The sequence below is a fragment of the Mesoplodon mirus genome, assembly GCF_964341445.2.
Source record: "Mesoplodon mirus genome assembly, chromosome: 11".
Lineage (NCBI taxonomy): Eukaryota > Metazoa > Chordata > Mammalia > Artiodactyla > Ziphiidae > Mesoplodon > Mesoplodon mirus.
Genome location: NC_138987.1, coordinates 41619838 through 41647828, shown reverse-complemented (window position 1 = coordinate 41647828; position 27991 = coordinate 41619838). Strand labels below are relative to the sequence as shown.

At 35.0% G+C, this 27991-nt stretch overlaps 2 protein-coding genes across 19 annotated transcripts in view; one reads left to right on the top strand and one right to left on the bottom strand.

Annotated features, from left to right (window-relative positions):
* The window catches only part of FAM118A (family with sequence similarity 118 member A), a 113498-nt gene that overhangs the window by 33658 nt on the left and 51849 nt on the right, over window positions 1-27991 (bottom strand). Inside the window, exon 9 of one of the 17 annotated variants that reach the window (XM_082636047.1) lies at window positions 18389-18896. The exons of 15 other annotated variants lie outside the window; for them this stretch is intronic. In XM_082636047.1, the coding sequence (XP_082492173.1) occupies window positions 18881-18896 (16 nt within the window). In that variant the 3' untranslated portion in view covers window positions 18389-18880. Of the gene's footprint in view, window positions 1-18388; window positions 18897-27991 lie in introns of those variants that run through there. One more of the 17 variants, XM_082636048.1, reaches the window with a different exon arrangement.
* Window positions 1-27991, top strand: part of SMC1B (structural maintenance of chromosomes 1B) — a gene marked incomplete at its 5' end in the record, with an annotated part of 86502 nt that overhangs the window by 37521 nt on the left and 20990 nt on the right. For both annotated transcript variants that reach the window (XM_082636039.1, XM_082636038.1), the window contains 8 exons: window positions 1313-1395; window positions 2216-2423; window positions 4972-5157; window positions 6870-7049; window positions 13196-13342; window positions 23310-23447; window positions 23745-23861; window positions 25267-25373. In XM_082636039.1, the coding sequence (XP_082492165.1) occupies window positions 1313-1395; window positions 2216-2423; window positions 4972-5157; window positions 6870-7049; window positions 13196-13342; window positions 23310-23447; window positions 23745-23861; window positions 25267-25373 (1166 nt within the window). The remainder of the gene's footprint in view (window positions 1-1312; window positions 1396-2215; window positions 2424-4971; window positions 5158-6869; window positions 7050-13195; window positions 13343-23309; window positions 23448-23744; window positions 23862-25266; window positions 25374-27991) is intronic.

The window sequence follows — 27991 nt, the reverse complement described above, 5'->3', positions numbered from 1 at the left end:
CTTTGCATGGAATTCTTCTTTTTAAATTTTATTTATTTTTGGCTGCATTGTGTCTTCATTGCTGCATGCAGGCTTTCTCTAGTTGTGGTGAGTGGGGGCAACTCTTTGTTGCGGTGCACGGACTTCTTATTGCGGTGGCTTCTCTTGTTGCGGAACATGGGCTCTAGGCGTGTGGGCTCAGTAGTTGTGGCACGTGGGCTCTAGAGCGCAGGCTCAGTAGTTGTGGCACAAGGGCTTAGTTGCTCCGCGGCATGTGGGATATTCCCAGACCAGGGCTTGAACCCGTGTCCCCTGCATTGGCAAGCGGATTCTTAACCACTGGACCACCAGGGAAGCCTGAATGGAATTCTTAAGTGAGATAACAGAATTTCAATATGGGGACTCTAATTTCAAAATGTGAGAGTCCCTGGAGAAAAGGAATTGTATCTTAATCATTTTTATAGCTGTTGGCACCTAGCATAGTAGATGTTTGTTCAGTGAATTTCTGTGATAAATGAGTAAAATGAGATCATTAACTTCATGGTATATTTTATCCTTTACCACTTGAAAACTGGTATTTCTTCTCTTTTTTGCTGTTGTATACTGAAAAAGAATTGTGTTTTTTACTTTTGTGCACTCCTGGTTTTAGATCACTTAGTAATGGAGTAAGACAGATTAATCTTGCTATAACGCACAGGATGAATTAGACAGGAAGAATGTTAAAGATAAGAAACGAATTGGAGACGACCACAGTCCTTGGACTTAGTGATAAGGTGAATGGAGCAAGACTTGTGAAATCCTCCTTCCACAAGCCTATAGTTGCCTCATAGATTCCTATACAATTATAGTACTGAGCCACTCTGTTGGAATTACTTATTTGTCTGTTTCTCCCACCAAACCTTAGTCCTTGAGAGCAGGGACTCTGTCTTGTTCATTATTATATCTGTAGTTCCTAGCACATGGTAGCCAGTGAATAAATATTTATTGAATAAGTTAGTTTGAGAGAGAGATAAGAACTGTATATAGATATTTGAAAATAATCCCCCTGGGGTTTGAAGTTACCAAAGTAAACTTGCTGGAGATCAGTTACCTCCAGCCAGGACATAAATGATGGAGCCAGGATTTGAACCCTGAGTCTTGAAACCTCAAAGCTCTGTACCATATTGCCTTTTCAAAGTTAAAATGTGCTCTTATAAGAATTTTCATATGGTTATATATATTTCACATTTAGAACAATGTATGCTGTTATAGTAAGTTCTGGGCATATAGTGAAAAGTAATCAATTTTGTTTGGATTTGCTGTAATTGATTTCAGATTTCATTTCCTATTTTAGGAAAATCTAAAACAAATAAAAGAACAAATAGAAGATCATAAAAAGCGAATAGAGAAGTTGGAGGAGTATACAAAAACATGCATGTAAGTATAGTAAAAACAAATTCCTTGCAGCTTTCTTGTATCTCAGGGGTCTCAATATTTGTGGTATAGTCATCAGATGAATGCTTCCACTATCATGATGTTCTTGGTCCTCCATTGTTTTTTTATTTCATTGTAGATAATTAAAAATTATCCTTGACCACTAAGGTTTAAGTTTTGAAAATATAAATGTTTAACAGTGGTGAAACTTAAAACTCTCTTTTGATATCGATATTTTATAATAAAAGTATGTCATGAAAGCTAGCACCACCTAAGTATTCTACCACGAAGTAATTTCTTTTTAATTGGCATTTGCTTACCATTAAGCTTATGATGATTGCTCTGGTTATAGTGACCTATCCTTTCTTTTTCAGAATCCAGAAATATGTATCTTTTGGATCAAGAAAGAATGATTAAAATATCTTTTGCCCATGTTTGGTGCTAAGTTTATTATATTGTATTTTTCATCATTTAAAATTGATAGAGCAGGGCCTCCCTGGTGGCGCAGTGGTTGAGAGTCCGCCTGCCGATGCAGGGGATACGGGTTCGTGCCCCGGTCTGGGAGGATCCCATATGCCGCGGAGCGGCTGGGCCCGTGAGCCATGGCCGCTGGGCCTGCGCATCCGGAGCCTGTGCTCCGCAACGGGAGAGGCCACAACAGTGAGAGGCCCGCATACCGCAAAAAGAAAAAAAAAAAAAAAAAAATTGATAGAGCATTATTCCATTCCCCTGCAACGCCAGACTAGAGTGTACTGTATCTTGTAATTCCTAAATTTGGGGTTTTCTTTTTGCTGTATAATGTATTATTGTTACTGTTGTGTAGGAATTGCTTGAAAGAGAAAAAACAGCAAGAGGAAACTCTAGTGGATGAAATTGAAAAAACAAAATCAAGAATGTCTGAAGTTAATGAAGAGCTGAATCTTATTAGAAGTGAACTGCAGAATGCTGGAATTGATAGCCATGAGGGAAAACGTCAGCAAAAGAGAGCAGAGGTTCTGGAACACCTTAAAAGACTTTACCCAGATTCTGTGGTAATTGAAATAAAAAGGCTAAGCTTTCTTATTTGGGATTAAAAATTTGCCATTAATAGGAAGTAATATTATTTCAGAAATCTATAAGATTGTGTTTTATTATTTATATTTAAAACATAATAGTAAATAACTGAGGTAAAATGTAAATAACTCCCAGTAATGTCTATAGATAAGTAATTATTGGGGAGAAACATTGACATGAACACATTACCCAGAAAGTCCAGGTATGGCCAACATCCCCAAAGGACACAGGTGCATGAAATAGTCTGTTGCCCATAGACACAGGTCCTCAAACCTCATTTTCTTCATGATTTCAGTTTTTTTAAAATACATTTTTCAGTAGACATTGTTGGCATACTTTTGAAACGATGAATTTTTATTCTCCAAATGTGACTGCTATCCAGTATTACTAGTGTATTTCATTAGCCCCAGTACAGCAATATCTACTAACCTGTTGCTTGGGGAGTCAGCCTCACAGAATTGTTTCCTTCGGAATTGGGGTCTGGCATCTCACTCTCTTGTCACTGACACCAGTGTACCCTGTGTTAACCACTTGCACTCTTTGGAAACACCTGTCCATCGGCCTGCATGGTACTATGTTGGTTTTCCTCCTGTCTCTCTGGCCTCTCATCTTCATTTCCTTTACAGCATCCTTTTTGCCTTTCTGGCTCTTAAGTGTTAGTCTTAACTTCTAGACAATGATGGAGGAATAAGGCTGGGTCACAGAATTCTTCCCCTAATACCGAGGAAAATGACAAAAACTAGTGAGAAACTAGTTCAACAACCAAAAGAGGAAGGGGCTCATACATCATGCTATAACCTTCAGAAAATGGTAATAGTCCAGAATTTCTTTAAAAAGATTGAAGTATAGCATTGCTTGTTCTTAATTCTGCAGAAGGCAAACTGATAAATCAATTCATTCCTGAGAATTCTCATTTATTATCCCTTAATCTAGAAAGAAGCAAACTCATATGTTTGTTTCCTTTAGAGTAAAAATTATCACTAAAATAGAATCAGAGAACATGGACCTCTGCTTCTCTTAGATGAAAGTGAAGGCTCTAGGGCTCCTTGTTAAATTGAGAAGCCAAATCAAAACCCTCTCCCCAAAAATGGGATTTGTTCTCTTCCCCCAAGGAGAGAAACCTTGGTATGGGATATTAATTAAAAACTGAGAAGAAAGAACAAAACTCAGGTATTCAAATAAAGCATATGCACAGCCTTAGCACAGCTCTCTTACCCCTGCCACCTAAGCCCTTAGATGATGGGAAATAGATCAGAAAATACTTAGAATATAGAACAGAAAATACTTGGTCCATCATCTGTTGTTCAGAGGAGATAAACATCTCAATTTTAGGTGAGACAATCAAAAAAATTATCCGTCACAGAAAATAAAAGGTTTGCCCAGAGCTGCCCACATTAAATATAGGGAAGGTGAAGAGAATCGATATGGCAGCTATAGGTACATATAATAATAAAAAGAAAGAATAATTTAAAAGGCTTTTAGAAGTCGAAGAGCCTTGTGGAAGAAGGTTACAGGACAAAATCCCCTGTAAGTGTTCTGTGCTGTGGACAATTTAATAAGAACTTGAATTCATAAAATCAGATTCAAATATGAGCTAAAATAAAATAAAAAGAAAAATGTAGAGCTAAGGAAACAAATCAAGAACAAACATTACTGAACTAATAATAAATTGCAAATAACAAGGAATGGATTACATAGCTGAAAATCAAATTACTGACCTAGAAGTAAGGCTTGAGTTAATCATAGGTAAATTGAGAAGAACAAAGACCAAGGTAATAAATATTAAAGACAATGATGATCTATCATGAAGAAATTGGTATTTCGAAGTAGAACCTAACATTGAAGAAAGAGTCTAAAGATGTAAAATTGAATCTGCAGACATTCTAGGGAGGATTGGTACAGGACGGTTGGCATTGTGACATTTAATAGGCTTTTTGAACTTCAGTCTGATTCTTGACCAGTCTTCAGATCCCCAGAAACACTTCTCCGTGGGAAGCCTTCCCTGGCTTCTCAGGTCACCCTCGTCCCTGATACATATTCTCAGAGCTCTCTGTGCCTAATCACAGTGTCTGTTATCACTCTACTTTGTACATGCATGTAATTATTATTTATATCTTCCTTCCCTACTTCTGAAAGCTCTGTGAGGTCAGAGAGGATCCGCTTTATTCAGGCATGTTTACCCAGTTTGTGGCTCAGTGCCTTCATGTAGTAGGTGCCTCAACAGTTTCTTATTTAATAAATAAGGGAATGAATGAATACTATTTAATTGCTAGCTTTGTAAAATATTTTAATACCTTGGTATGACTAATCCCTCCTTATTACTCTTTTGTTGAATGAAGTGTGACACACCTAAATGGATATTTCATAATGAAATTTATTTCCATTTGAATGAGACTTAAATTATCATGTTTATAATTTTAGAAAATTAGTTTTTGGTCTATGCTGCTTTGTTACATTAGAAAACAATGAATTATATGTTCCTCATTAATGTATTTGTTTTTCTCTCCTCTTTTGAAACCTGCTAAGTTTGGAAGACTGCTTGACCTGTGTCATCCTATCCATAAGAAATACCAGCTGGCTGTTACTAAACTTTTTGGTCGGTACATGGTTGCCATTGTTGTAGCCTCTGAAAAGGTAGCAAAAGATTGTATTCGATTTCTGAAGGAGGAAAGAGCTGAACCTGAGACATTCCTTGCTTTAGATTACCTTGATGTAAGCAATTTATAATCCTTAGTATTTAGTAGTGATAAAATTCTGTCTTTTAAAGTGTGTCTTTATTGCCTGAGACTATGGTAGTGATTGAAAAAATCATAAGTTGGATGCCAGTTAGTCATTCATTCAGATGGCTGGTGTTAATGTATTGGCAGGCAAAGAATAGTATCAAGTGGATACTATCTTTCTTGCCTTCATATCATTTCTTCCTCATCTAGTTTTGCCATCATTTACCCTGGTGATTTCAAGGGCGTTGCTCTAGCAGTGCACCAATCTGCCTACTAGCCAGCAATTTATTTTGTCCTATAGCAAAGTATAGGCGATGGATAAGACATGTGTTCTGTCGGGGAAATACCAACCCAGAGTCTCAGTTGTAAATATGTGGTCCAGTAAATATACATGTCAGCTCTTGGTGTGGAGCAAGCCGAATTTTGAGCCTTGAAGTATGTATTGAAAGGCCTTAGAGCATCCAAAGTTTAAATTCCTGAGGCAGGAACTCCGTCATTATCACAGCTGATATCCTTCAGTGATCTTTTCATTGCTTAATAAAGAAAATGTTCTACTTGGTCCGGCTTTCAAGTCCCTGAACTGCAGGCGGCGTGCGTAGTGGTTAGGAGCACATGCCCCAGAGTTGGACTGACCTGAGTTTGAATGGCAGCCCTCCTTCTAATTAGTTCTCACTGATTTGTCCTTAACTTTTCTGAGTGTCAGTTTCATCATCTGTGAAGTGGAGGAATTAGTCCTTACCTCGTTGAACTATTGCACGGCATCACTACCTGTAGTACACCCAGCACAGCGCCTGGCACCGAGGAGGGGCTCAGCAAATGCTAACTGGGTGTTAATGGTCCAGACTTGGCCGTTTGTAGTTTCACACTTTCGTTTATACCTTCTGCCCACCAAAACTATTTAACCTAGTTCATCTGCCTGTTAAAATTCTGTTTTATGTATTTCATGCTTACGATTTTTTTCAAGGCACACTCATTTTTTAAAAATATAATACAGAAGTGTATCAAATATAAAGGAAATACTCCTACCTCATCTCAGTGCTCAGTTCCTTTATCACAACCATTTTAGATTGCTTCCATCCATACAAATTTATATAAATATATGCTCCAAATATATGTCTGTGTATATATATGTGTGTGTGTGTATATACATATATATACACACACACATATTTTGGTTGTATATAGGGTTTTCCCTTTGTTTTGTTTTACAAAAATGAAATTATACTTGCTGTTTTTCAGTAATATATTGCAGACGTCTTTTGATCTCTTTATTGACCCAACTTAAAAGTCATGTCAAAGAAGGTGTAAAAGCTTTCCTGATCGTTTAAGCCTAAAATGATTTTCTGAGTTCCATGCTATTGGGCCACTCTTTTGAAAGTAGGTAAATGGGTATTATCTCCCACTACATTTTATGATTTTGAGAGCATGAAGAGCTTCTCATCTATTGCTTTATCCCAACTAGTTAGTGACAGAGTTGAATCTAGAAATTTTATCTTCTGGCTTTTGATGAAGTGTACTTTTAATAAATATTACCCGAGCCAAAGGTGGGATATTGTTCATCAGGTTCTTGTCAAACTTGTATTGTGTATCAGTGCATACTAATTTGCTTTCATGCTTCTGCATGTTCTTTGAAAAAGAATGTACGGAGTGTTTGGTTTTTATTTTAATATACCTAATATATCAAGTATATTTTAAACCTTTTAGATCAAACCAATCAATGAAAGATTACGGGAGATTAAAGGCTGTAAAATGGTGATTGATGTCATAAAGACTCAGTTTCCTCAGCTGAAGAAAGTAATTCAGTTTGTGTGTGGAAATGGCCTTGTCTGTGAGACTGTGGAAGAAGCAAGGCATATTGCCTTCAATGGACCTGAAAGACGGAAAGTAAGAGGCTTAGATTGTACTTTCGGATGATTTGAAGCAGTATTTATAAGACTAACATATTACACACACAAATATCTATATATGCTTTCATATGTTCTCTTATGTAGGGGAAACTAAAATAGAACCTAAGATGTTAATGGCTTCAGTAGTTTTTATACTGTTGAAGTTTTCAAAAAATTAATTTCTCTAATACTTCCCCAAATCATAAATCATATTTTGGAAGTTAGATTTAGTGTAGTGAGAGCCTAAAGCTGTTAATTTTTTTTTACTCTATATACGATAAATGTCCCTGTCGAATCTCAGATTTTCCCTGTACTTACATATATAATACGTGTGTTTCTGAATACCAGAAAAGATTTTAGGTGCTTATTTTACATTCTGGGTTAATTCTTCCATAGCTCAATGGAGATATTAACTGTCCTTTTACACATTCAAGGTTTTAACACATTTTGAAGTTGTAGAAATAGCACAATTGAAATGAGGTTACTAGATACCAGTCTCTCAGGGGAATAATTCTGGTTTTAAAAATAAATGTTTTACTCTCAATTGAAATAGAGTTTGTATTTAGTTAAGCAGTGTTAAATTCTTCAAATTATCTGACATAGTTTTTTTTAAAACTACATGTGTGATGAAATGTAACAATGCCTAAGGGCATAAACTATGGAGTAAGACCAGTGATACTACTTAGTAATTAATTATGTGACTTTAGGCAAGTTTCTAAACCTCTAATTTTAGTTTGTTCATCTAAATTTGGGGAAATAATAGTACTTATTTCATAGAGTTATAGGATTAAAATAAGTAATAACATGCAAAATGCTTTTATAGTGCCTAGGAAATAGCTCTCAAAAAGTGATAATCATTTTTTATTTACTAGCCATTTTACACATTTGATCTGGAATGTCCAGAATCGCAAATTAACATGAAGTGGGGGGGGGGGGTTTGGGCTATTCTTATGAAAGATAGGAATTTCCAGTATTAAATGTATTGACTTGTCTAATATGATTAACTTCTCATACGTTTTAGTAGTTGTATCTATAATTATCTTAATGATAATGTGATCACTGTCTTAGTAATCACTGTCATTGATTTCTACATACTAAATTTAAGCAGGTGTAATAAGTGAGCTACTACAGTATCTTCCTTATTTTGCTACCTAATTAACTATGGTAAAATTGATTTTTGTATATTTGTAAAATGTATTTTGTAAAATTGATTTTTGAAGATTTGTGTGGTCAATTTAAAGAAGTCACATGAAAATAAATAAGATTGTGTTTAACACTTCTTTCATTCAACATATATTTATGGTTTATATCTTGTCCACAGTAACATGCCTTACCCCTTTAGGCTGTATTTTGTTCTTATCGTTATTTCAAAATTTTAATCAGGTTTATTTGTCATATTTTTACATTAAGTACATTCCAGGGACTCTTATCTTCTTCCTATTACTATTATTCCACTTGAAGAATATTCTCTGTGTTTTAGGATGCATAAAACATTTGGATAGGGAGTTCCCTGGTGGTCCAGGGGTTACGATTCTGTTCTTCCACTGCCAGGGTGGGGAGGGGGTGGCGCGGCTTAGATCCCTGGTCAGGTAACTAAGCTCCTGCATGCCATGTGTGTGGCTAAAAAAACGACAAGAAAAAACCCCAATATGGGAAATGCCCATTAAAACTACACTGAAATACTATTTTCATCTGTGAGATTGATCAACATAAAAACGTTTGATAACACTTTATGGGGAAAGAGACCCTTGCATTCACTGCTGTGGGCGTGTGAATTTGTACCAGCTCTGTGAAGGGCAATTCTAGCAGTTGTACTTCTTCAGAACGTTACATACACATGTATATGAAATGATATATATAAAGAGTTATTCATCGAACCACTGTATGTAGCAAGCAAAATTGGAAACAATTTGCACAAGACTATGTTCAATAAAATTATAATACGTTCATAGAATGGGGCACTATGCAACCTTAAATAAGAATGAAGCTCTTTATATACAAGTGTCAGAAAATCTCCAAGATATATTCAGTTTTTAAAAAAGTAATAAGTAGACTAGAGTGTAGTATGTTACCATTTATGTAAAAAATGGGGAAAGAAGAGATATATGTGTGTGTTTGTTTATGCAAAAATACCTCTGGAAGAATACTTAAGAAATTGACAGCATCGATTACCTCTGGGGAGGATAACTGGGTGGTGGGGTCTAGCAATGCCAGGGAGATTTTTTACTCTTTACTCTTATATCTTGGATTTTGAACTACATGAATATTTTACCCATTCAGAAATAAAAGCAAAAGTTAAGGTATATTCTTTTCCATATCAGTGAAAGGCAACTTAAAAAATATGTATAATCTACATAACACAAAAATTATAGAGGATCTACTTGTAACACTGAAACAGTATTTCTTGAAACAGTTGAAGTTGGTTCAGTGGAATGATTGGTTAGCCCTCAGGGCAAATTTTTAATGCCAAAAAATTTCTCCTTTTCCTAAGCCATGTTCTCTGGAACTTTTATTTAATGCTATTTAAAAATTCCTCCAACTCCTTATTTTATATAAGATCCCTGTTGTGCCAGCCGTGGTATTTTTTCAGGAATGCAACCTCCAAAGTAGGCATAGGATTACTGCACTGAGCAACCGTTGTAAGCTATAAGTTAAGGAATTTGCAGGCTGGAAATAGAAATTATAGTCCTTCCAGAATAGGAATTTGATTGTAAATCAAATGTAAATAGGTTATTTGATACTAAATTTACTTTTAGAAGAAGTAAATTATTTTAATAAACTTAGAAACTATCAAAAAAAACCCTATAATTCTATGAATTGTTGCCCATTGCATTTTTAGAATTGAAGGAGGTCTATAACATGGTGGTTACTGAGAATATGGACATTAAAAAAAAAAAGAACATGAACATAGATGTTTGACCAACTTTTGGTTTAGGAATTTTAGTTCTTGTGTATGACTTTAGGCAAGTTTCTTAATATCTTTAAGCCCTAATCTATAAAATGGAAATCATATTTACCTCAGGGGGTTGAAACATAGAATCGAATAGTATAAATGCACTCTGTCAAGCACAGTATGGTAAATGGTTGCAATAACAGCAGCAGCAGCCAACCAAGCAATGAAAGTAAGAAGAATCTCAGAAAATCGTTTGTCCCTCTGCTCTGAGAGGGGAAGTTGACTTGCCCAGGTATGGCTGGGAAGAGAGAGTTGGCATAGAACACCGTGTGTATTATGACAGATTCTTAGCTCAAAGTTCTCCATACACTTCTCTCTCTTCTCTCCAAGCCAGCCCATGGATTTTTTTCCTTTGTGTTACACTTGGCTTTTACATATCGGAAACACAAGTTAATAAATGTTCAGTTTGGGAAAAAGAGCTCAAAAAGGAAAATAACCATCCCTAACATGTCCTCTAGAATAGAGTTGCCAGATAAAATGTTTGGACATACATTTAAAAGTTATTTGTTGTTTATCTGAAATTCAAATTTACCTGGGCATCCTGTATTCCTATTTGCTAAGTCTGGCAACGATACCCTAGAAAGATCTAGTGAGTATTGTGGTATATATGCCATATATTTGATAATCAACTATATTACTCTTAACTTTTATAGGTATTGGTATATGTATAATTGAGTCTTTACTATGAGATCAAAATATATTTACTTAACTTCACTTTTTTTAATGGTATCACTTTTATATTTTAATTTAATCTAGAATTAATTTTAATATGTATTATTAGATGTAGGTATTAGCTTTTTCCCCCTAAATGGTTAGTTACCAGTCCCAGCATCATATATTGAATAATTTTTCTTCTTCCTACTTATTTGATTGAATTTACTGATTTCTCATCAGAGTCTAAATTATTTATACTTTGTTCTTTTTTCACCTAGTTTAATTTGTTATCTCTAATTATTATTTGTAGCTATCTTATTGTATATTTATATTTATTATAATAATCTTTATTATAATCTATAAAAGAATAATTTCTTTTAGGAAATAGTCAAGGTATACATTATAAATAAGTAAACTATTAGCCCACAAGCACTGTAAAATCATCATGTATAAAACTACACTCAGGTTCTTCTTTCTAGATCTTGATCCCTCTCCTGTATTCTTCAATTCTTAGTACCACTATTCTAACCAATGAAATTCTGTTTTCTCCTCATGGATTTCCATGTAACCTCTACAATTCCCAAGGTTTTCTGATTATACCATCTAAATATTTCTCAAATGTTTTTCCTTTTCTTCACTGTAGGTATTGGCTGATTTCATACCATCACCTTTGGCTTTACTTGGACCATCCCATTTTCTAGATACTTGCCAGATTGGTCTACTTAAAGTTCATATCTGACCATTTCACTCTCCTGTTTGCTGTTAGATTGTTAAGTGCTAATCCCCCAGCCCCCTCCACAAGCCCCATCAGTCCTCATTTGTATTTGATCCACATTCTTCCTGTGATGACATACAAAGAACTCTGTGATCTGCCCTGTCTACCAACCTCATTCCTTCCCTTCTTTCTTGAAATACAGACACATAGCTAGAGCTCTAGGAGTCGTCTTGGACTACAAAATGACTTTGAAGATTGTCATAAAAGAAACACTGACACACACGTCACTAGTGACACACTGTAGATGTAAAGTAAGCTTTATTTAGAACAACTTAAAAGCAGAGAAGCAGTGGAGCCTGTGTATTTCCTCAGCTTTCATTCCACAGAGGTGGGCTTTGGCCAGGCAGAAACAGGGTGAGCTAAAAGTGTTCCAGGAGAGGGAAGCTGCCTCAATACCACTTTATATTTTTATGGGGAGGTCGGAGGAGTAAGCTGATCACGTAACAGTGGGCTTCCTGGTCAGGGAAGCTGCTTTCCAGACCAACCAGAGCTTATCTACAGGAGTTCAGTTTCCATGCCATGGCTGTTGGTATCCAGTAGAGATCTAGTGTCCTTCCAAAGTTCAGACCTGATGAGAAAACTCATTGCCAAGCTAACCGTTGGGAGGGAAGGGAGCCCCCAGGGCCTTCCAGAAAATAAGAAGCCTGTCTCCCTTGAGGAGTAATCCAAGTGCTAAGGATGGTAGAGCAATATTATAGAAGGAGTCTTTTTTTGCTAACTATGCAACCACCATACATACGCTGGAATGTTTACCTCTGTAATTGCAAGAGAGAAATAAACTAAGTTTTATGTTAAATATAATTAATCTACTTCTAACTAGTACCTCTGATAAGATACAGTGAAAGCCTTCAACTCCACTGGAAGCTTTCTATGAACCTTCCAGGCTGGGTTGGAGCACCCAAGTTTTAAGCTTCCAGATTACTCTATGTTTCTATTGTCTCATACTTTACATTGTAATGATATGTTTATATGTTTCTTTTTCCTACCAGCATGACTCCCTAAGGGTCAGTACCATATTTCACTCCCTTTTGGTCACTCCAGTCCCCAGTATAGAATGTTTCAAACACAGCAGTCACAAAGAGAATGTTTGTCTGAATGCAGGAATGAATGAGATTCCTGTCAGCTTTTTTTTAACATTAGTTCACATTACGTGGTTTTAGTCCTCCACAAGCTGTCTCCTCTGCTTTGACTAATTGATTAGAAACATTCACAAAACACTGAGAATTGCTTTCATTTATTCTATAAAGCATATGGTTACTCATAGGACTATAAACTTTAAGCTATTTTATACCTTTGACTCCATTTAGGTTTTTTTCTTGGTCCCAGTTTCATATTCATTTTAGAGAACGTGATATTTTTGATATCCTAAAGTAACTAAGGCTGTTTTCATAGTATGTCTTTGACATGTGATGTCAGATTCTTTAAAATACAGTATTATATAATGCAGACTATGAGATATTAAATGCAAATACTCTTGGTTTTTTCTTCTCAATATTGAATATGTTTAGAACTAATATATAATTTTATTGAACTTTTTAAATTGCTGCTAATCTGTTGCCTAGAATTGTTTGGGCTTTAGCAAAACAGGGTTTTGTATTTGAGTTTGTTGGCTGGTGTCCCTCATAAGCTACTTATCTTATTAGTGGAGTTCAGTAAGTAGTTTTTCTCATCTGCAAAGTCTCAGCTGTGAAAGTTGTCATATTATGTTCTGTTTTTATCTTTATGTACATTTCTCCAAGGTAAAATATTTTTAATTTTACAGACAGTAGCTCTTGATGGAACGTTATTTTTAAAATCTGGAGTCATCTCTGGAGGGTCAAGTGACTTAAAATACAAGGCTAGATGCTGGGATGAGAAAGAATTAAAGAATTTAAGAGACAGGAGAACTCAACTAATCCAAGAATTAAAGGTAAGTCCATGTTGTAAAAATTGTAGAATACCAAGTAGAGTAATTGTGTTTTTAAGCTAATTTCTTGGGTAATAAAAGTACCATGCCTATAGTTTAAAAGATTCAAATTATGCAGAATGGAATAAAGTAAAAAATAAAAATCTCTCCCTCACCCACCCTTACATCTCAGTGGTATTTGTTAAACATGGTTTGATGCATAGCCTCCAGAAATGTACTCTGTGTATGCAAGCATATGTGTCATTTTTCTGATTTGTTTTATAATAGACTTTTGCTATTGATAGTGTTTGCAACAACCTTTTTCACTTAATATCATAACGTGGACATGTTTTCATTTTAGCATATAGGAACCACTTTATTTTTAATGAATCCTGCCTGGCATTCCATTATATAGATTTTGTTTATTTAACCAGTGTCTAAAAATGCACATTTGGTTTTTGCTATTACAAATGATGCAGCATTAAACTTTCTTTAGAGAGGGAAAATAACACAGTGCCTAAGAGTATAACTCCTATAGCCACACTGCCTGCGTTTGAATCCTGACTCTGCCACTTACCAGCAGCAGTATGACCATAGGCAACTTACCTTATCCCTTTGTACCTTAATTTCCCATCTGTAAAATGGGGATAATAAAAGGACCGTCCTTTTAGAGTTATTTTAAAGATTAAATCAGATATTCCAGGTAAAATACTTAAAACAATGCCTGGTAAAAATCTAAGCATTATATAAATGTTTGTTGTTATATCATTACTTGTACCTCTAAGATGATTTCCTACATGTGGAACTTCTGGGTCTAAGGATGTGTGTATTTAAAATGTTGATAGATACTGCTAAGTTCCCATCAAAAGAAACCTGTAGTAGAGTGTGTATGTTCCTAGATTGCAACACTAGATACTAACAAATATTTTAATCTTTGCCAATCTGGTAAAGAAAAAAGTGTAATCTAATTGTTTGAATATGCAATTCTTATAACTGAGGTTGACTCATGTATTTATTGGTTCTTTGTAATTTTTTTCTTCTGTGAACTTCTTTTTTTTTAATAATTCATTTGTTTATTTATTTATTTATTTTTGGCTGCATTGGGTCTTCGTTGCTGTTCACAGGCTTTCTCTAGTTGCAGCGAGCGGAGGCTCCTCTTCATTGCACTGCACAGGCTTCTCACTGCAGTGGCTTCTCTTGTTCCAGAGCGCGGGCTCTAGGCATGTGGGCTTCAGTAGTTGTGGCACACGGGATCAGTAGTTGTGGCTCGTGGGCTCTAGAGCGCAGGCTCAGTAGTTGTGGTGCCTGGGCTTAGTTGCTCTATGGCATGTGGCATCTTCCCGGACCAGGGCTGGAACCCACGTCCCAGGCATTGGCAGGCGGATTCTTAACCACTGCGCCACTAGGGAAGTCCTCTTCTGTGAACTTCTTATTTATTTCCTGTGCATGTTTTTCTGTTAGGTATTTGTTATTTTATTACCTACTTTAAGAATTATTTGTATTATAAATAAATTACCCTTTAGTCATGTATGTTGTAAATATATTCATGTTCATGTTTCAATATTTCATGTTGTAAATATATTCTCTATTCAACTTTTTTTGTCAGCTATATTGAAATGTAATTTATATACAATAATGGTCACCAATTTTAAGTGTATGATTCTATAAGTTTTGACAAATGTATGTAGTCGTGTAACCACCACCAAAATCATGATATAGAACATTTCCATAACCCCCCAAAATTCCTTTGGGCTCCTTTGTAGTCAGTACCCTCCCCTGGACCCTCTGGACCCTGGCAACCCAATCTACTTTCTATCATTGTAGCTTTTTCTGACTTAGAGTTTCATATAAATGGAATCATACAGTAAGTAGTCTTTTGTGTTATGCTTTTTTCATTTAACCTAGTGCTTTTGAAATTCATATTGTGTGTATCAAAAATTTATTCCTTTTTACCGTTCAGTATCTGTTTGACATTTGACTTTGTTTTATCATACATGTATTTTTAATCTTTATGTAGCCAAATTTATTAATCTTTTATAATTTCTGGATTTCAGTGTCATGCTCAGAAAGACCTTATTCTTTCTGAAAATGACAAAAGAAATTCAATAATGCTTCTTTCCAAAGTATCATTTGTTGAATATTGTAATCCCACACACACACTTAATTGAAATGTCAACTTTAACAGATACTAAGTCAGTAGAATGCTTTTAGATTATTTATTTTTCCTATTTAGCTTTCTTCTTTTGTGTATACAAATGACCAGTTTTTGATTCAAGGAGATATTCTGGCAAGGTTACTCTGCTAATTTTAATCTTTTTCTGTAAGCATAAGACCGCAAATTATGTTTTGATCTAAGTAAGGTATTTAATAAATATTCAGCTTTTAAAGATTTTACAAATTTAGGCCTAGGCACAGAGAAAGTTCTAGGAAGGTGGCAACTTGAAATGAATCTGGCTTCCTATCCATGTTTATACTAAGCTCTTACCTGTGTGTCTCACCTGAACCTAGTGGAGAGTTGGGTGCAAATGATGTCTTGGGTTCTGGGGGAGGCCACCAGGAAAAGCTGATGCAGGGCTTCTGTTGATCTTTGAAGAGTACTGGGAGAAGAATCAGGACATAGGGGAATCCTGGGGGGAGGTTAAATATTTGTCCCATGTGAATATGCATAGTCTTGAACACCGTGAAGCTAAATATTAGTAGGTTGTGGCCTCCCTATTCCTGAGTTTGGGAGAGGCCAAAGAGACCAGAGAGACGTCTTTTCCTCCGTCTCAGGGTGGGGCACTGACAGTTTTCTGTTGTAATTGCTGGCCTTTGGGTGTAGAGAATGTTTGTGGGACAGCTGCCATTTAGGATACCTTAATACCCAGACCGGATCCTCAGTAGGGAAAGAAATGCACAAATGCATTTGAGGTGTTCCAGGAGCCATCAACACTTGAACAAAAAAGTAGCAGTAAGGAAATGCAATGTAGTATCAACCCTCTCTCTGTCCCACACACAAAAAAAGACTTTCTGTCACTAATAAATGTATTTCTAAACTATAGAATGCAGTAGATGGATTGAGGGATGGGATTGCCATTGTTGAGAACCAAATTAATAATCTGGAAGACCAAGTGGAATAGTATCTCAATGAGGGGGAAAATTACAAAGATAAGGAAATCATGAGAAAAATAGAGACTTAGGTAGACTCAGGAGACTTGGCATGAGAATAATAAAAGTTTCAGAAAGAGGAAGGGGAGCACAGAGGAGAGGAAATAACTGAACAAAAAAGAAGAAATGTCTCTAACTGAGGATCCACCTTAATTTACCAATTGAAAGGACACACGCAGTTCCATGTAGGTTTAATGAGAAAAGGCACACATTAACACAGAAGTCCTAGGTTTTAGAGGCAAGGCTAAAATACGAAAATACGCCACCCCCCTTTAAAAAATATTCCTTGTATATATTTTTTTTAAATCAAGCTCGTATCCGACTACAAAACTAGATGAGACTGGAATAACAGCTATAGGCAACTGAGGGAAAAGGGCTACATCCCAAGATATCATTTACCTTTCAGGAATCTGCAGATAAGCAGATTCAGAGATAATGTCATGCACATACTCCATGTGACAAAAATACCAGAGAAAGTACTCTAAGCAACACATGGATTAGAACAGACCTAATTATAATAAATGAATAGTGCTAAACTAACTCAGCAAAACCTGGGAACTAGAGATGGAGAGAGAAGTAAATATGTTCCAGAGGTCTTATCTGTGAGGAGATGAAGAAGTAAGAACATTTTAAAGATTGTATCTTGGTGGGACTAGAGTGTTTAAAAGTACACTAACACAGGAACAAATAACAAAAATAATGCATGAAAAGAATAAAAGATAAAAAATAAGATGGAGGAAATAAAATTTTTGTTTATTAGTCATTACAGTAAACATGAGTGGATTTAAGTTTCCCATTAAAAGACCAAGATCATCATAGCTTAAAATAAGGCAAAACTCAGCTAAATGTCATTTGTAAGAAATTGTCTTAAAACTGAATGTTGAAAATTATGGGATGAACACCTGGCAAATGCAAACAAAAAAGAACAGGAGTGACAATATCAGACAATGTGAACTTTAAGGTTAAAAATCCTCACTATATTAAGCTTTCAATAAATATTTATTGAATGAATTGAATAAAGAAGGACGTTATATATTAAAAAACAAGATTTCCATTTTAAACCTCTTTGCAGCACATAGTACCTAAATATTTAAAGCAAGGATAGTTAATAAAAATGAAATTATAGTGAAACATTTCACTATATGTATGTCTTTCAAAATTGGACAGATCTAGTAGACAAAAACAGTAACTTAGAGGAATTGGTAATACAATCAATAAGCTTAAATCCAGATTCTATTTCTAACACTTATTAGCAGTATGACTCTGAGTAATTTACTTAAATGCTTTTATGCTTTAATTTTCTCATCAATAATAATGGGGATAATAATAGTACCTATTTCATAGCATTGTTAAGAGGATTAAGTAGGTTAATGTAAACTTTACAAAACAATAAGTGCTCAATAAATGTGAGATATTATTTAAAATAACTATGAAACACTAAAAACTGATCATATGCTTGTCCACAATGGAAACTTCAATAGTTTTTTTTAAAGTAGAGATTTTTATACGTCATCTTGATCATAATTTAATGAAATAGAAATAGTGACCAAAAAAATCTTTGTCTACATAGAAATTCAGAAATGTACTTGTAGATAGTTTGGGGATCAAACAAGTAATCAAGAAGAAAGTTACAAAATGTCTTGAAAATGGTGAATACAAAATCTTTGAGATACAGCAAAGCTACATCAAAAGGAAAATACCTTCATTATTAAAGAAGAAAGATGAAATATAAGGGACTTTATTACTTTAAGAAATTAGAACCACCACAAAATAAACAACAGTAACGGAAATTTTTAAAGCTGAAATTAACTAAATAGAAAACTCCAAATAGAAAAGGGAAAAATGAATCTAAAGCTGGTTCTTTTGAAAGACTAATAAAATAGATAAACTCTTTGCAACTCTAATGAAGGGAAGAAAAGTTAGAAGTAATCATGTACAGATCAGGAATGAGAAAATTAAAATAATTTTAAGAGAATCTCACAAGCAAATAATTATATAGTAAAAAAAATTGAAAATCTGTAAGGATGATGTTCAGAAAAATATAAATTGCCAAGATCGACCAGCAAAAAAGCGGAACATTTGAAAAATGAGGCAGTGGCAGGCAGTGGTATAGTTGGTTGGCCCAGTACCTATCCACAACCTTTTCCTTCCTTGCTTGCCTCTATTATAGAATCATAAAAAACTAAAACAACTTGATTTCCCAAGTTTCCTTGTAGCTAGTGGTGGCCCTGTGACAGTTTTGGAGATATAAATGGGAAAGTTGGTATTATCTTTTGCATTTTCTTCTTCCTGACTGGAACGCATTCAAGAGGCCTGGAGATGCAGCAGCGGTTTTGCACCAAGAGATAGCAAGCTTGATTATAAAAACCATTGTATTAAGAAGCTGAAAGTTGATGCCATTGTTGAGGAGCTGCATCACTGTAGACTGCTTCTGTGTGAGAAAAACAAAAAACAAAAAACACGTTTTTTAAGCCATGGTTAGTTGAACGATCTCTCATTGAAAAAAGACTCCAGGAATGTAAAATAGTGCAGCAGCTATGGAAAACAGTGTGGTGGCTACTCAGGAAATTAAAAATAGAATTATCATATGATCCAGCAATTCTGCTTCTGGGTATATACCCCAAGGAATTGAAAGCAGGGTCTGGAATAATACTTGTACACCCATATTTATAACAGCATTATTCACAATAGCCAAAAAGTAGAAGCAACCAAGTGTTCATCAGCAGATGAATGGATAAACAAAATATGGTCTATACATATAATGGAATATTATTCAGACTTAAAAAGGGAGGAAATTCTAACACATGCTACAAAATGGATGACTCTTGAAGATGTTATGCTATGTGAAATAAGCGAGTCACAAAAAGACAAATACTGTATGATTCTACTACTTATATGAGGTACCTAGAGTAGTCTCATTCATAGAGACAGAAAAGTAGAATGACGGTTGCCAGGGCCTGGGGGATTAGAATGGGGAGTTAACTGTTTCATGGGTCTAGTTTTCAGTTTTGCAAGGTGAAAAGAGTTCTGGAAATTGGTTGCACAACAATGCAAATGTGCTTAAACACTATTGAACTGTACACTTTAAAATGATAAAGATGGTAAACTTTATGTATATTTTGCCACAATTAAAAAAGAAAAAGACTGGGAACAGATGGGTTTATAGCTCAGTTCTGTCTCATACAATTCTAATGTTACATAAGCCATTCTAGATCATAGAAAAAGATGGAAACTTCTCAGTTTATTTACTAAAGGTAGTATAACTTTTTAAAATATAAATTTATTATTTATTTATTACTTTTGGCTGCATTGGGTCTTCATTGCTGCATGTGGGCCTTCTCTAGTTGCGGCGATCGGGGGCTACTGTTCATTTTCGTTGCAGTGCGTGGGCTTCTCATCGCGGTGGCTTCTCTTGTTGTGGAACATGGACTCTAGGTGTGCGGGCTTCAGTAGGTGTGGTGCATGGGCTCAGTAGTTGTGACTCGCAGTTTCTAGAGTGCACGCTCAGTAGTTGTGGTGCATGGGCTTAGTTGCTCCATGGCATATGGGATCTTCCCAGACCAGGGCTCGAACCTGTGTCCCCCGCATTGGCCCGTGGATTCTTAACCACTGCGCCACCAGGGAAGCCCCAGTATAACTTTAATATCAAATATTATAAAGATACTACAAAAAATAAAACTAAAGACTGACTTCCCTTGTGAGTATAAATATATAATTTCTAAATTAAATATTACTATAGAGAATTTAGCAATGTAGTAAAAGAAAAATACATCTGCTGAATAGAATTTGTTCTAAGAATACATGGGTATTTCAGTATTAAGTGATCGATCAACATAATCCATTACACTAACAAATTAAAGGCAGGAGAAAAATCATATGATCATACATAAAAAGGCATTTGGTAAAGTTCAGCAGCTAGTCCTAATTAAAGTTCTAAGTAGAAGAGTAATTGGTGGAAATTACTTCAATAAAATAAAAAATAGCTCTTACCCAGAACTAACAGAAATAATTGCTTAAATGATAAAACATAAAAACTGTTTTAGTTAAAATCAGGAAGTAGAGATATCGGCTCTTACTGTTATTATTTAACATGATCTTGGAAGTTGTATTAAATATAGTTAGTCACAAAATGAAATAATTTGTATAAATTTTTGAAAAGGAGAAAAATTGACTTTTTGCTGATAATAAGACTGTAGTTTAAAAACTACTAGATTTAATAAGATAATGGAAGGGCTACATAAATAAACAAAACTGTGTAGTTTTTCTCTATACTATCAAAAAGCATCTAAAAAGGGAAAAATAGGGGCTTCCCTGGTGGCGCAGTGGTTGAGAGTCCGCCTGCCGATGCAGGGGACGCAGGTTCGTGCCCCGGTCCGGGAAGATCCCACATGCCGCGGAGCAGCTGGGCCCGTGAGTCATGGCCCCTGAGCCTGCGTGTCCGGAGCCTGTGCCCCACAACGGGAGAGGCCACAACAGTGAGAGGCCCGCGTACCGCAAAAAAAAAAAAAAGGGGGGGGGAAGTATTCTGCTCACAATAGGAATAAATATAAGTATAAAGACACAGTAACTATTAGAAAAATAAATCTTATTGAAGGACAAAACAACTGAAAGGAAAGACATACTATATTCTTGGGTTAGAGGTCCTCCAATTAATATAACTTGAATGCAAGTTCAATTAAAATATTACCAAGAGGGGGGACTTCCCTGGTGGTTAAGAATCCACCTGGCAGTGCAGGCGACACAGGATCAATCCCTGGTCTGGGAAAATCCCACATGCTGCAGAGCAACTAAGCCGTGAGCCACAACTACTGAGCCCATGTGCTGCAACTACTGAAGCCCACACGCCTAAAGCCCGTGCTCCGCAACAAGAGAAGCCACAGCAATAAGAAGCCCACACACCCCAACGAAGTGTAGCCCCTGCTTGCTGCAACTAGAGAAAGCCCAGGTACAGCAACGAAGACCCAATGCAGCCAAAAATCAATAAGTAAATAAATAAAATTTAAAAAAAAAAAGAATTACCAAGAGGACTTCCCTGGCCTGCCAATACAGGGGACACGGGTTTGATCCCTGGTCCAGGAAGATCCACATGCCGCGGAGCAACTAAGCCCATGCGCCACAACTACTGAGCCTGCGCTCTAGAGCCCGTGCTCCGCAACAAGAGAAGCCACCGCAATGAGAAGCCTGCGTACTGCAACAAAGAGTAGCCCCTGCTCGCGCACAACTAGAGAAAAGCCCAAGCAGTACCAAAGACAAAATGCAGTTAAAAAAAAAAAAAAAAAAAATATATATATATATATGTGAAACCAAGAATTTTTTATTTGATAAAATGATCCTCTAATTCTTACAAATGAAGAATTTCCTGAGACTAGTCAAAAAATAGGTAACAAAAGAGAGTGTGGTAGAACTTGTAGTATTCTGTATGTTACCAACATACAGAATACTATGAAAAGCCATTGTAACCAAGCTGAGGTAGTATTGGCATAGGAATGGACAGATTAATGAAAAAGAATAAGGACTTCAGAAATAGGGCCCTGTATATGTGATAATTTAATATACAACTAAAATGATGTTTTAGTTTGGTGGGAAAAGGTTAGATTATTTAGTAAATGATATTGGCACATCTAGGGAAAGTAATTTTGTGCCCCATAATATGACATATAAAAATAAATTCTAGATAGATTGAAAACTTGAATTAAAAAATATTTTAAATGAAGATACATTTTTTTTAAGTTTAAAATGAAGACTATAGGTTCTGTAGTATCAAAGAACTCTATAAATTGACTTGAAAAAGACATGATAGAAACATCTGGGCAAAGGATAAGAGTAGTCAGTTCACAGAAGAAATCCATATGGCTAGTAAACATGAAAAAATGCTCAATATAGAATATAGTACTCAGGGGAACACAAATTAAATTAGTGTTACTTCAAACATATCAGTAAGACTTGGGAAAAATGTATATGCTGGTAGGGTTGTAAAGAAACATACTCATAACGTTATTTATAGAAATGTGAATTGTTTAGCCTTTGGGAAAGCAGTTGGTACCAGCTAGTATAATAAAAACATGAATATCTTTGACCCATTAAGCTCACTCTGGGGAATCTATTGCATGGAAATAAAAACACCAGTATTTAAGGGTATACATACAAGTATGTTATTGCAGCACTGTTTGTGGTGGCAAAAACCTGGAAACCAAGTGAATGCCCATCATTACGAGAAGAGTTAAATAATTTTGTTACAGTCACACTGTGGAATAATACACAGCCATTAAAAGACTGAATTTAGAGCTTTATCAGTTGACCTTTGTGAGTAACTGAATGAGAAAAGCAGGAGGCAGAAAAGCATGTTTAATGTGATTCTGAATTTGTAAAACAAGACTGAGAAAACAACATATATAGGTGAGTATGTATACACGTTTTCATATACGGACTTGGAGTAAAAACACAGAAGAACATATACTAGCGAGTTAATTTGGTTGAGTAATAGGGTGGGTGAAGGGAGAAGGAAATGGATGAGGGAAGACAAGGATGCACTAAAAACAAGGCAGCACGTATCAGATGATCTCATTTATGTCATTTTTGTGCCTTGGGTGGAACATGGACTCCCCATTCCTCATTTTCATGCCTGTTTCCTGTTAGGGAGATAGTTAGTTTTCTGAGGATGTTGTATGGCATCTTGGTTACTCCAGATGACTTATGTACTGAATTGCCCAGTATCAGAAGAAGGGAAGGTGGAGTGTGGATGCGGTTATATGTAAAAAGCAGTGAATTATGACGTATGAAAGCACTGTGAAAAGTAAAAGTGTTGTCTGTTATAAAATATTTTTTTATTTCCCTTCCTTTTTAGAACTTAATGAAGACACTTCGCAAGGAAGCAGATTTGAAACAAATACAGACTCTAATACAGGGAACTCGTACACGACTCAAATATTCGCAAAGTGAACTAGAAATGATTAAAAAGAAGCACCTTGCTGCTTTTTACCAGGTAACATAGACTTAGATAAAATTTGATGGAAATTAGAACCAGGACATAGAATTTCAGGAATTACATTTATAAAGCACCATGTAGTTTTTATACTTTTCCCCATGATTGAGGTATGTTATGGTTCTTTAAGTTACTTTATTTTTATGGTTGTTAATGTTGTTATCCAGTTGTACCTGAATTTACCTTATCTCACAGATTCTCTTTTTATTCTGAAAGATACCTATCATGTTTTTGGCTTCACTATATAAAGCTAAAATGGCCATGTTGAAAAGACATTTTTTTCTCTTTTGTAATCAGGAACAATCTCAGCTACAAAGTGAACTACTAAATATTGAGTCTCAATGTACTATGTTGAGTGAAGGAATCAAAGAACGGCAACGAAGAATTGAGGAATTTGAAGGAAAGATACATAAGGTTATGAATGATATATTATGACTAAATGGCATGTGGAATATAGTTCTAGACCAGATACCAAATTTAGGGCTTCTTCAATATGTGCTAAAGCAAAGTTTGATAAATGCTAAGTTCTACTGGTTTGCCAAATTAATTTCCTTGTGTTTTTTTGAGAACCACTATTGCTAATCTCAAGAGAAAATGACTAGTATACATGGTTATTCTCTTCAGCTCTCCAGCCTCTCCTTGTCCATTGTAAAATTTGCAGCCACTTTCTTTCTCTCACTGCCCTTAACACCAAGAAGGAAAGAACTGTGTCATTTGTGTCATCTTTTAAGGTTGTGTATTCACTCAGTAATTTTTTCTTGAACATTTATTATATGCCAGGCACAGTTGCTTGGCTCTGGGGCACCAAAGATATGATCATCTATCCTCTGCTTATAAAGTGACAGACACTTTCTGGTTTCATTCATTCCACTGTTGCTTATCTCTAATCCTTAAAAAGTTGTTTGTCACACCATCACTCAATAACTTACACCCATTGCCTCTAGTTCTGCCTTTTACCACATGATTTGAAACTACACTTATGTTGCCCCCTTAATTATCTCTTTTCCAGGTTAATTACCCCTAATTCCTTAGTTATTTACATTTACTATGGATCTAAGACCAGTTCTGGTAACCAGCCTTTGGGTGCTCTGTTATTTGTCAATGCCCAGAACAAAAAATAATGTAAAAATACTATCTAACCAGTTCAGAGTACCCTGGAACTCTGCACATAGAACTATAACTTTCCATGGCTTGGATTATCTACTTATACAATTTATAGCTTACTGTTGTGTCAGTCATATCACTTTCATATTTAATTTATATTAAACAAATCTGAAAGTTTTTTAACATGTCCTATTGTTAAAACAAGTCTCTCTTATCCTATAATAGTGCATAAATGCAGGGCTTTAAAAATATTAATGTTAAATGTTATTTTGTTAGATATGGCTCATTCTAGTTTTTCCAAGTGTTTTGAGTCTTAATTCTATGCTTCAGTCCTCTTGGTTTTACACTGCTTAAGACTCTAAAGTATTACTCAAATATAAAGAATATTTTATGTATTTATGTAGAATGTTATATTTTGGTGAATGAAATACTTCCGATTTTGTATTAAACACTTCATAGGGCCAAAACACTTAAAAGGCCAGCTATGAGCTTTCTTACTTAGTTTTCAGAATAAGAAATTTGAAAATAGGTAAGCGTAGTTTATGGAGTTAAAGAAAGAGAAAGCACTGACTTTTCAGAGTACAGTGATGCTTGTTGGGATTAGTCTTTGGCCTAATCCAGGAAAATCTTGGTGGGAAAAACGTAGATTTAAGCATTGTCTATGTATTTTCTTAAAATTAATTATTAAACCACTTGGTTTAAAATAATTTAAAAGGTTGAAGATGATATTTTTCAACACTTCTGTGAAGAAATTGGTGTAGAAAATATTCGTGAATTTGAGAACAAACATGTTAAACAGCAACAAGAAATTGATCAAAAAAGGTATTTTTATTAAAAGATGTTGGTAAGCAGTTACCTATATATGAATATAACTATTACTTCATAATTTAAAGGAATTTGCCTGAGGTAGTCTTTATTTCAGTTTGTCAAGAAATAGCTAGTAAACATTCCTATTTTAATAAAGAGATCTAATTCTTTTATTCCACAATTTTTTAAAGAGAGAAAGCACAAATATACAAAATAAGAGAATGGGGAAATAATTACACAGTGGTTATTAAAATTTACTTAGTTTTCTGTAAATATCCATATATGGATAAAATTGTGTAGCCTTTCTATAAACAAACTACCAAGGAGACAATATATTAGGTGAAAATATCCCAATTATAGTGAAGAGGAAAAAGGTAAAATACTTAGTACTTAGAAATAAACTAAGATGTGAAAGCAATATATAAAGAAACCTTCAAACAAGACTGAGAATTATATACAGAAATGTGAATTAAAAGGAAAGGCAAACTAGTTCTTTCATAGGAAGACTCAGTGTTGTAAAGAAGTTGGTATTCCCTAATTTAATCTAAAGTGTACTTTAAATATCATCTCAATACATGTATGGACAAGATTTTTTTTAACTGGATAAGGTGATTCTAGAGTTCACATTCAGAACTAGTTAAGAAAAATATGAAAAAGGTAATGAGAAAGGACTGGGACTCCCAGATTTTAAAACATAGTATAAAGCTATCTTAATTAAATCTTGAGGCTCATAAACAGAGTCCAGAAATATACTCAGATCTACAAGGGAAATTTGAGTTAAAATAAAGGTGCATTTCATCAGTGGAGAAAAGATACACTTTTCAGTAACTCAGTTGGAATACATTTGTTAGCATCCTGGAAAGTAACCTACTTGGATCCCTACATCATTCCTTAGACTCAGATTAATTCCAGCTGAATCAAATATTTTAATGTAAATAAAATGAAAGCATAAAAATATTACTAGAATAAGTCATAAGAAAAAATTTAAAAATAATCTCAGATTAGGGAAGATCTTTCAGTATGACAGACCCCAGAAGCCATAAAAGAAAAGATTGATAAACTGAAAATGTATAGAAATTTAAAAACAATTTTTGCATGGCAAAAGCATCTTGAAGAAAATGAGAAGACAAATGACAATAAGGGGGAAAATACACATACACATACATGTTTATATGTTACTTTCCAATTAGTATGCCTTCTCCTTTCTTGTCTTACTGCACTAGCAAGGCCCTCCAGTACAGTACTGAATAAAAGTGGTGAGAGTGGACATCCTGCCTTATTCCCAGTCTTAGGGGCAAAGCATTAAGTCTTTAACGTTTAGGTATGATATTAACTTTAAGATGCCCTTTAGCAGATTGAGGATGTTCCCTTCTATTTCTAGTTTGCTGAAAGTTTTTGTCATGAATGAGTGTTGAATTTTGTCAAATACTTTTTCTGCTATCTTTTGGGATAATTGTATGGTTGGGTTTTATTTTGGGGGGTAGCTTATTAATATGGTAAATTACATTGATTGGTTTTAGAATGTTAAACCAACTTAGCATACCTTGGGTGAAGCCCACTGGGTCATGCTGTAGTATCCTTTTCAAATATTTTGGATTGATTTGCTAAAATTTTGTTAAGGATTTTTGTATCTATATTCATGAGAGTATTGGTCTATAGTTTTCTTTTCTTGCAATATCTTTGTCACATTTTTGTATCAGGGTAATGCCAGACTCATAAAATGAGTCAAGAATTATTCTCTCCTCTGTTTTCTCATGGAGAGTTTTTATATTATTTCTTTACTAAAAGTTTGCTAAATTTTTCAAGCGAAGCCACTTGGGCTACCCACCTTTCTTTATGGGAAGATTTTTAAATTACAAATTCAGTTTCCTTATTAGATACAGGGCTATTCAGGATAACTTTTTTCTTGAGTGAGTTTTGGTAGTTTGTGTGTTGGAAGGAATATTTGTGCATTTCATGTGAGTTACCAAATTTATTAACAAAGTTATTAATATTTCCTTTTTAATCTTTTCAATTTCTGTAGGATCTGTACTGATGTGCCTTCTTTCATTCCTGATATTGCTGGTTTGTCTTGTCTTTTTTCTTCTTGATGTCTAGCTAGAGGTCCTTTGGATCCTTGGACCCTTTCTAAGACCAGCTCTTGGCTTCACTGGTTTTCTCTATGGTTTATCTGTTTCTATGTTGTTGATTTCTGTTCTTAACTACATTATTTCCTTCCTTCTACTTATTTTGGGTTTAATTTACTCTTCTTTTTCTTGCTTTTTAAGGTAGAAGCTTGCTTTATTTATTTTACACTTTTCTTCTTTTCATGTAAGCTGTTTATTTCCCTCTAAGTATCGCTTAAGCTGCATCCCACTGCTTCTGGTGTGTTTTATTTCATTTTCATTCCATTCAAGATACTTTCTAATATCCTTTGTGATTTCTTTCTGTGACCTATGGGGTGTTTAGCAGTGTTACTTAATTTAACAGAAATTGTGGTGGTGGGGGGAAGATTTAGATATGTTTCTGGTACTGATTTTTATTTTAATTCCATTGTGGTAAGGAATATATTTTGCATTATTTAAATCCTTTTAAATTGATGGAGACTTATTTGATAGCATGGCATGTACTGTATCTTAGTAAATGTTCCACGT